At 38.1% G+C, this 10,550-nt stretch overlaps 1 protein-coding gene across 1 annotated transcript in view; it reads right to left on the bottom strand.

The window, feature by feature from the left end:
• The window catches only part of RSPH14 (radial spoke head 14 homolog), an 86,674-nt gene extending 80,385 nt beyond the window's left edge, over positions 1–6,289 (bottom strand). Inside the window, exons 1-3 of the mRNA XM_086623818.1 lie at positions 6,091–6,289; positions 4,250–4,352; positions 3,939–4,057 (exon numbers count right to left, since the gene is read on the bottom strand). Of these exons, the coding sequence (XP_086479944.1) occupies positions 3,939–4,057; positions 4,250–4,352; positions 6,091–6,289 (421 nt within the window). The remainder of the gene's footprint in view (positions 1–3,938; positions 4,058–4,249; positions 4,353–6,090) is intronic.
• Between the last annotated feature and the right edge of the window lie 4,261 nt (positions 6,290–10,550).

Genomic DNA, 10,550 nt, shown 5'->3' on the forward strand with positions numbered 1-10,550 from the left:
TTCCTATCTTTTGGTTTTTAACAATTCCACTCATCCTGGAGGATACTGGTACACATCTTAAATTGAGGAATCAAAAATAGGCTCCAAGTGGATTTGCTTAAAATAAATGCATTTTCCTAAATTACTCCTGTTTGGAGAAAGATTGCGTGTCCTGGCAGAGAGGTAACAGGAGTCACTGACCGCTTCCCAGTGAACAAAACCGACTACACTTCCTGTCAAATGCATGTAGAGCTTATGTTCCTTTTGGCTAACGTGGAACATATGGCTTTATTGGCACTGTAAATTACCCCTGCTGTAGAAAACATCAACATTCTAGCTGGGGAATAGTATATTAGTTGCTGACTTCCTCCAGCTGATACAAGGTACATCCCATCTCATTACCTGGATGTGAGGTGTAGAAGTAAATGAAGAGAGGAAGACAGACAGTTTCTTGTAAGCGGCCATCTGTATGTGAGACCATTCTACAGTAACAAAATTCTGCTCAAGGAGTTATCTTCTAACCCTTAAATACAAGCGTGTACATTTATATATATGTTATATTTTTATATAAATAAAAAGAATATATGGCTCAGAACAACACCTTTTTCCAAGAGCAATAACTCAGAGAGAGATGCTTTCACAGAACAGAAAAAAATTGATTCAAAACAGACACAAAAGTTGGGTGTCTATTAAAAAAGTAACTCTCCTTGCTTACATTTAAAATGAAATTGCAGTGAAGGCACTGACGCACAGAACTTACCAAATAACTAATTTTACAATTATCTAAATGCCCTCTTTTCATACTAATAATTATCCTTTCCTGCTTTTTGGAGACATAACTCCAGAACCATTCCCCGAAAACAGTCTCGATGTTAGAGATAATTTGATTTGGAAAATCTGATTCTTATCTGCCACCAGCACCTGAAGTAGAAGAGGTAAAATGAAGAAATGGGTATCAGTCTCGGCTCCAGAAAAGCCTCACTGAAAAGCAACTACCACTCAGAGAATTGCAGTCTTTCTGGTAAATATAGGCAATTTTCACTAAGTTGGGGCTGTAACATGATTTGGAAGCTGTTTTTTGTTGGACAGAGGCTCTTGCTCACTTCAGAGTTTCTGTGAATCCTTTACCTTCAATCAAAGACAGCTGAGTTCTCAGCTCAGCAGGGGTTGCATAATCCTTCCACTCCAGGAGGCAACTTGATTTCTCCTTGTCTAGTATAATCTCACATTTCCTGATTATCACGAAAGTGGTTTTACAGTTGTGGTAGTTCCCATGAGTGGATCCTGACCTAAGATTGATATTCAGATGTCTGCAGGGACAAAGATGGAACAATAAGAGTAGACCTGAGTGGCAGTACAGTGTACAGTTACACATCCTCCGGTTTGGGCAATGTATTTTGATTTATGTGGGATTTAAGTGTAATTCTTAATAAGCAACATTTTATATTTTGGCACCACAAAGATCTAATGTTGCTTACTGCTATAGTAAGTAGAAACAGAAATGACGGTTCTAATAAAATACTTTCTATATAACCTTTGGATTTAGTCCCTGCTTTTTAGAAAGTCTAACTGCAAACACTGAAAAAAACCCAACAAACAGCCCTCACTTCCTCTCAGGGCCACATGGATGGCTTTTTTTTTATTGCTTATTTCTCGCTAGAACTTTTATTCATCCTTCAGTGAACGTTTTCTGCTTATGTAGCTAAACTTCCAATCTACTTAGTAAATGCTCTGAGTTTTGGGAGATAGAACCTAAAAGCAGGTGAGTGTTTATGTACAACACGAGTTGTAGTTCACATCTGTAAGTCTCAAATTCCTATCTAAAACGTTATGTACAGCAGCCACCAAACCCTGAGGTAGTTTCCCCGTTTAAACTGAAGCCTTTCCAGTCAAGCTGCTCATCATGCAGACCTGAAAACTCCATCAGCAAAAGCAGACAAGTAGTAAGCGCCTCCATCAACACACTAGAGATGGAGCCACAGCTGAAGGTTGGAGTTGCACTGCACAGCAAGGCTTATTACGGAATCCTGCGGCTCCAAAGGGGCTAAGGCGGCAGCCTCAGCCAGTATGGATGAATGGTTAATGATTAAGAGTGATCTGCAAAAATCTGGCAACATTTACTTACTTCTGTTGGGTTTTCTCCTCCCATAAGTTTCTATTCTGATTCACATATTCACAGGATGCTATTATCTGTCTGCACAGGTAAGGGACGGAATTCTTTAAAGGCAGTCAGACAGATCAAAATTTACTTTGGCCAGGTTCCTGTGTCACTTGATTTGAAAATTTGTAAAATGGCTATTTTTAGCCCACCATATTAATATTGTTCATATGGATTCACTTATTTAGGATTTTAAAAAGGTTTGCATGCATGTAAAAATACATCTTTATATTTTCAAAATTCACGTACACTCACTCAGCAAGGCTTTAAGCATTCAGTAATTCTTTTTTTAGGCACCAGTAATGTAACAGAATTCCTCAGATGAGAAACTTCCCCATGAATTTAAATAATATGGCTTTTTAATTGATAATTTCTATCTACTGAAATTTTAATTTCAAAATTGTAATTCTCATCAACTGGAAGAGTTTAAGACTAGTTTTCAGCTTAGAAAATTATTAAAATTATAATCATAGAATCTAGAAATAAAAGTAACAAATCAGCATAAATTCCTTTGGTGTAGAAAAGATTTAGAAAACTATAAATATACTAAAAAGTATAAAGAAAGCATGTGAAAGGTACAATGACCTATTCTTCTGGCAAGTCAAAGACAAGTTCTCAGGTTGGATTCCTCTATTTTGACTGAAGCATTTAAAAGCTAGATGCCTGACTCTGATGCAATCAACCCAGCTTCTGTTTGCCTCACTGGAGACAAACGGGCATCACCAGAGCAGAACTCGTCTCATCCTAAACTAAGTACCTGTGATATGTCAGACTTTTTGCCCCTGGAGATGCTAATTTTTCTCCTGCTATACAGGGACTGTAGCTCAATTTGACATCTGAAGTTAGGTGTAATTTATCACATTTTTAACTTTATACCTTACCAAGCCCATTTAACAATTTTACCTAAGGGCAAACAATATTTGATTAAAATATCAGAAAAAGCAAACTTCTTCATTGTTCCTTGCATCACCCCCAGGTTTGATTGTTGGGGTTTTTTTTAATTCACTACCTGAAAGTAATGTCAAAGTGTACACTCCAGTATAAGCCTCAGGTCAGACACATTAATAGATAACCTGTGGAATACGCAGCACAATGAACAGTGCCCTTACTTGCTCATTTGTCTCCTCCTACACCAGTGCGAGCAGGGAAGGCATAAAATAAATTTCACGAGATTTGTACCTCCATAAAAACTTTCTGCAAACCCTCTGTGCTGTGAAATTAGTGCACCATAATGAACAGCTGCTCATCATTTTGATCAGAAGAGAACAAAATGAACTTTTGATGCAAGATTCTGAAATACAAATTTAAGCATGCAGTCCACACAACCTGTACCTTGAGCATCTGATCTCAACTTGCATAAAACCTAAGAAAATTAGCAGATCTAGCAGGATCAGCCCCCTCAACACATAGACAGGTGTTATATGTTAACACAGGGCATTTAACTTGTTATCTATATAAAGCATTTTCTAAGTTTTGGCTAAGTATTCTCACTATTATTACACAATTTGCAAATTTTCAGAAGTGCAAAAACAGCTCTAGAAAACATAGCTGTCTCCACCAATTAAAAAGGTGACAGTCATACCTTTTAAAGTTTTCTCATAGAACCCAAATATTAAATTCTCACAGGAAAACCAACTAAAGAAAATTAAGATAAGCAAAAATAGAAAAGATACTGGTTTTAAATACAATTTTCAAGGAAAATGGAATAAAATAAATCTGGAAGATATTATATAGGGAATCAGGAAAATTCACCTATCTGCTTTGCCTATTTGAATACTTAACTACTGAAAAAAGTCCCTACCTTGAGGTAATTTTGCCATAACTCCAAAAATCTGATGCGTGTTCTTCCGGCAGATATCTACTGGATCATCCAAGAGCTCAGTGAGGGCAGAAATGAATTCATTTTGGATCAACCCTTCCCTACAAACAATATTGGAGGACAGATTTAACTAAGCACAATAAAACTGATATATATTTGCAAGATGCTTAATCTTAGATACTCTTATTTACATTGCACCTATCTTGCAAAAACTTAGAAATTTTGCTCTTATTTCTCACTGAAATGTCTTTATTGCTTCCCATACCATTCAGTCAAATCTGAATTACACCTACCTGCCAACATTATGCACAGCCATTATATAGAGGATTTGTGTTGTTTTTTGTCGGACAGCACTGTCATGATGTAGCAGCAAAGTCTTGAGGTTATCCAAGAATCCTATGAGACACAATATTTCATTTTAACATTTCTTACCTTTGGCATTAATTTAAAATAGCAATACTAATTTTTATCTCACAATTTGAAGTGCAAACAATCAGAATTTTCACCTTGTCCTGACTGTGAAACTCTCGTTGTCATATCTTGAGTAGGGAAGAAACTTTCAAGTTTCAAGGCCTACTGCCAGAAATGCCAAACCATAAACAAGCTGCAGACTTCTATATCAAGTTAAATCCTAATCTTGCAAATATTTATGAAGTGACACAACTCTGAAAATAAGTCAGTGGAGCTATTGATGTTCTTAGAAAAACTAGTGTTTGCAGGATTGATACCTACATTTTTTTAAACTTTCTTTAGGTGTAGCATGGGCTATGTGAAAACACACAGCATTACTTTTCACATGTAGAAATAAATTTTGTGAACCATTAATGACTATGTGTACACACACAGAGCACTGACCAAAAAAAAAAAAAAAACCCAAACAAACAACAATCATGCATTGCTTCAGCAGTTACTGTTAATCAAACAATAACTTACCAATAATCATGTTCAAAATTTGTTACCTCTTATGAGGGAAAAAAAATATGAAGGAAGTAAATGGAAAAAAACGCAGTGGCAAACCAGAGGATTTCTTCAGTGTTACATAATGAGCTACGGAGATACACAACAGACTAAAAATTGTGAAGATAAGATCCAAACTTAGGGTTCTTCCATGTACTGGGATAAAAGCTTTTGAAAATAGTGGTGGCATGATAATAATCCTGATGAGTATGAGAAATTTGGTTATATTGTCTTATAACTTAACTTCTCATGGAGTTTCAGGGGTTTTTTGTTATAGGCTCATTCCACAATCACTAAGATACTTCTGAGGAGGAGTTCTGCATAAAAAGTTCTGATGTTTTTTCTCTCCAGAGAAGTTGTATCTGGAATCAGTGGCAAAAGATGACTCCAAGGATTTTGCAAATGAACTTGTAAACCTTAATTAAATATTATTTTATTTATTATTATTAAAAGGTTCATCAGAGTTTTTTGACTGTTATTATTATGAGAGCTGAGATATGAGTATTTTGAGCACTTCAAGCATGAAAAATCCAGGAAGGTACCACTCTTGTATCATATATGGTAGAAAATGTGTAACGAAGGAAAAAAAAAGGAGGGGGGGGGGGATTTTGCCTTTCCTGCTCTAGGATAACTAAAAGCACTTTGTTTTTCCCCCTTTCTAAATAAAATATATTTAGTAGTTTTATGTTATTACAAATCCATAAACTCACTGCCTTGTTTTTTTCTCAAAAGTTCATGGATAACAGGACTAGAAAATTTTCAGGCAAATGAAATTTAACTAAGTGGCAAGGGGGTGGCGAAGGGAAGTGTTTCTAACTTTGGATTAATTAAGCTTTTTTTAAAAAAAATATTAGCCTATGTTAGGAATGAACTAACATGCAGAATAAACAAAAGAAAAAAAGATTCTGCACTACTGTTGTATTTAGAGATTGATAAAACCTATAATGAGCCATTGATAAATCCTACAGTGAGGATACTCTTAAAATAACTGTCATGTATATGGCATTATAATATTCTTTACCTTTTTAAGGTAAAACAAGTAGAGATTAAAACAAAAAAAAATCTTCATGGCCACTTTGTTTCATGAAAGATATTGTAACAAAAAAAGTAGCAAGCAAAAGTAAAGTGGAGGTTTTTTCCCCCATTGTGTCAAAGCTTATGACAACAGACCACTTACCTACTTCTATGGCCTGGTAGACATTTTCTGGATCATGGACCAGATCACAGAGTGCCATCAATGCCCGCTGCTGAGTCAGCAGATCAGGAGACCCTAACTCCTCATTCAGTTTAGGAAGGGCCCTCTTTCCGAATGCAATAGGAGCTTTTGTGGGATCTATATCAGGGGGGAGGTTGGCTGAGATACGGGCATGTGCCATCCCAAATTTTCCTAAGAAGGATTCTTCTTTATCTCTAAAAATACTCCACAGAGACTGTATCTGCTGACTGGACAAATAATGTACCAAAAAGACAACTACTGACTTTAAACAGTGCTCTATGTCCCAGAAGAGCTATTTTAGCACACATTCACTGTTAGGAAGCTATGAAAGAAGAGGCTGGAATGGTTCAGTTCATGGTCATCAGCATTAGTGTCCGTTCATCAGTTGAATTGCCTTATCTGGTTTAATTCTTTGCTGAACACTGTTAAAAAAAAAAAGAGAGAAAGGTTAAAAATGCAAGGTGAGGGAGGGAATGCTTTTCAAAGGGTTGAAGTGAAATAGTCCAACATCCCGAACCAGAGAAGGGGCTCAAAATAATATTAAAGCAAAAGGAAACAAAAAAAGGCATTTTTTTTTTTAAAAAAAGCATTCTTTTAAAAGGAGCCTAGTTTAAACCCGCCCTCAGAATTCGTTAACGTTTGAAAGAATGGGTGACGGCTGACCTCCCTCTTCCCTCAGCAAGGAAAAACGGCTCAGCTGACAGAAGCATACAAACTCCAATATTGAAAACTACTCAACAGAAAAAAACGCTGCAAAGCTAAAACAGCTGCTAAGCAACTGCGTTTCTCTCTTCGAAACAAAATAGACTAGATGATCAAAGACGCCCTGTCCCACCAATACGCCGCCGCCTCAGCCCGTCCCCCGTTCCCGCTCCGCAGCCCCTGTCAGCTACGCCACCGCCTTTCGCGCCCGCGTGCTCTGGTGGCCACAGCAACCGGCTCTTTGCGTACCCCCCGCTCCGTGAATAAAAGCGACGCAACCAAGCATACTGAGACGGGCCTTGCGTCAACACCGTAAGTACCGTGTTTGACGGTGGCTGCTGTGAGAGGGCAGCGTCAACGGCGTAGTTAGTGAATCGGAAGCCGGGGCCGCTGGTAGCGCGGGACTCGGAGCGCGGCTGTGGCGGGCTGCGCGCGGCGGAGCTGAGGCGCGGCCCTGCAGGGAGCGGAGCGCGCGAGGAAATGGGGAAAGCGGCGCCGTGGGGTTGCCGTGTGGAGCCTGCTTTACCTCCGTCCTCTGCCAAGGCACGCAGGGAGGCTCTGTCTCCTCACCCCCTCTTTTTAAAGTAATTTCACTTGGATAAAATTGAAAAAAAAATCAGATTTAACAAAATGGTGGTGGAGTTAATGGCAGAGTCCATTAACTAGTCCCTTGAGGTACAAGGACTGAAGGGAGCTCAGTAGCTTTGGACCGGGTTTTCTTTCCGAGTCTTCTCCAGAATGCCATTGTAAACGGCTAGAATGCATAGCAGGGGTTTCATGTGACTCTGTTCGAGGCTTCGCTGTCTTTTTCAGTACAATTCTGATAAAAAGTATAATGTTCAGAGGATGGTTCACAGGGAGAATATCATTGCAATGTTGCTCGCGCAATTTAAGGGTGCTCTGGATTATCAGATGTGATCTGGCATCAGGGAAAAAACCTCTGAACAGCTTGTGCTATAAAAGGTTAGTTCTCTGCAAATAGAGAAGTCATTGAAATGCTTTTCACTATGTTTGAGTAACAATTATAATAATTAAAGTTCTTAAACTGGATTTTACAGAGCCAGTCCTTCAGATCAGCTGGATTAAAATGAAACAGGAATAGATTCTGGTTTGTTGATCTTCAAAATCCGTAAAAGAAAAATTACTACTTTAAAAAGTATTTTCCAGGAAGGATTCATTTTTCTGCAACATTTTAGGGTAGATTATTTAAAGTTGGAGTTATTTTCCTGATTTAGATTATACTTCCACTAACTATATATTTGCAAAATTTCACCCCATTTCAACAGGAAGAACGTGAACTTTTCTCAATGCAGAAGAAGCAGGACAAGATCAGAGATTTCTCCTGTCCTTCAGTGTTAACTGCAGTCTTCTTTTGGTGTGAGTTGTTTTGTCTTGTCCTTCACCATAGCTTGGAATACTGATTTTGGTGGCCATGACGTTAATTTATTTTATGTACAGCTTCTGAATGCCTTCCTCAAATCCTTTTGTCTATCCATAGAATCTGCTGGTGATACTGTTCCTGCAACACTGATGTAAGAAGGGTTGTGATGCCATGGAGACGAGACGCTGTATTCCCCATCCTCCCAGGTGACTGAGTCCCCTTCAGCTCTGTAAGACGAGAAAATCTGGATCTCAGTACCAATCATTCTCAGTATTTTTAGCAGCTTTGTATTTCTTAAATCATTGATCTTTTTCCTCTAATTGTGTGGCTAGTTTGTTGGTTTGGTAGATTGGGATATGTTCATGTATGTGTGAGATTCAGATTAATTACTCTAAATGTGAGTAGAGATGGCCTCTCAGTTTTAAAATGTTTCTGTTTGGTTGCCTTAGTCCCTCCTGTACTTTGGATTCACTGAGATTGTTGAATTGATTTTTTTGTAGCTTAGTTTGTGAAAGAGCTCTAGGAGACGAACAGTGAGTCAACCTATGTACACGTGACATTTTTACATGCTTAGGATATGTTGAACTAGAACTAGGAGAATATGGAGAAAGCGAGTCAGTGTTTGAAACTCTTACCAAGTGACAGGGTTTTCCTTTTTGTTTTCAAAATTTTTATTTTAAGACATTAACATTGCCATAAAATCATTCAAACTTGCCAAAAGGGCAGGAGCACACCATAAAATGAGTCTAGATTGCTCTAATATTATAGGGTCGCAAGTAGCATGATAAATAGAACTATGCATATGGCAATAAATAAATACTGTAATGTCACCTTCTTTGGTGAATAATCCGTCAACTGAAAATCTAGATTCTTTGGGGGTAAGTGGGTATTTCAGTATGGTTGAGATCATATGAGTGTCTGAAGTGATTTTAAAAACAATTCCTCACAGAAGAGAATGAAACATTGATTCTAACTAGTGCACTAGCAATTTCGTTGAGAACTATTCTTAGCACGAGGTTATAAGACACAACTGTAGTTTTTTTGTCATATACTTAATTGTTTAAAGTTACTTGCACACACTGATTTGCCCTTTACCATTTTCAGTCTGCTGCAGGAATGGGAGAGGCTTGTCTCCTGGATGTTAAGAGGTCCAAGCCTGTTCAGCATCATCAAGATACGACTATGGGAATGTGAGAGCTTTCTTTGGTCCTGAAATTTGGAAATGTGAATCTTAATGAAATAAATAGCAAAATCTTTTAGCATCCTAAATTACAGTCTAGCATATTAAATGCTGTCTAAACTAATGTGTTGATTAGCAATACTTAGGCAATACGAAAAAGCTCTGTGATTTCTTATTCCTTGTCTTTAGTGTTTGGTACATTAGAAAGCAAGATTACTAATGACTAGAAAGACATTTTTACAATTCACAGTGTCTCATTGGTGGCATGCATATCCCAACTCTAAAGCTGAGATGAAATCAAGTTGAAATTCTGGAAAAACAAAAATCCCACAGGAGTTTCTTCATAATTGCTACTGTTCTCCACTCCCTTAGTTCCTTGTCTGCTGGGTTAATCCTGCTTTTTGTATCCATATAACTATCTTTGAAGAAAAATGAACTATTGTCTTATACAGCATTAGGGGACCATTTGGTTTATTAAGGAGCAGTTTCTGATCAAAGAAATCTATATGACCACGAAAACCAGTTTGCTCTTTTAAGATTAGGGCCCTCTGTATAGTTAAATTACTCCAACTCCGCCTTCCCGAGCTGTGGGAGAAGGGGAGGGAGGGAAGTGTTGCAGCCTGTTGCTATGGCCACGCAGCAGCAGGCTGAGCGGTTTGTGTGGCTGGGATCCTGCTGCATCAGCTGCTGCACGGTGAGTCCTTCCTTACACTTTGCAACGCGATGAATGTTCTTATTAGAAACGTTATTTTGAATGCTAATAAGAAATTAGTACCCTGTTAAGGATCCCCTCCCCCAGCAACCCCCGAGGTTTCATTGCATAACCAAATTGGTATGTCTCAGGTGGGATCGCTAAATGCATTTGTGACTTTCATGTGAACATTATTCTTTTTCCACGTCAAAGTGTCTACTGATTTCACTCTTTCTGAGCTGATTCGGGATGAAAGTTTGATGTTCTGCCAAGCAACGTGGAAGCTTCGTCTTTCCTGCTTTCTTCTGACCGAATGAAATCCAGTATCCCCTAATATTAATAAATGTGCTTAGTGCAGAGGCATATCAAACAACGATGAATATGATTTTTAAATTGAACACTGCAAAATCATTTGAGGGCTAAACTGCAAGCACTTATGTTGAATTAAGTGAACAATTCTTTGCCCT

The sequence above is a fragment of the Tauraco erythrolophus genome, chromosome 19, assembly GCF_009769465.1.
Source record: "Tauraco erythrolophus isolate bTauEry1 chromosome 19, bTauEry1.pri, whole genome shotgun sequence".
NCBI classification, from domain to species: Eukaryota; Metazoa; Chordata; class Aves; order Musophagiformes; family Musophagidae; genus Tauraco; species Tauraco erythrolophus.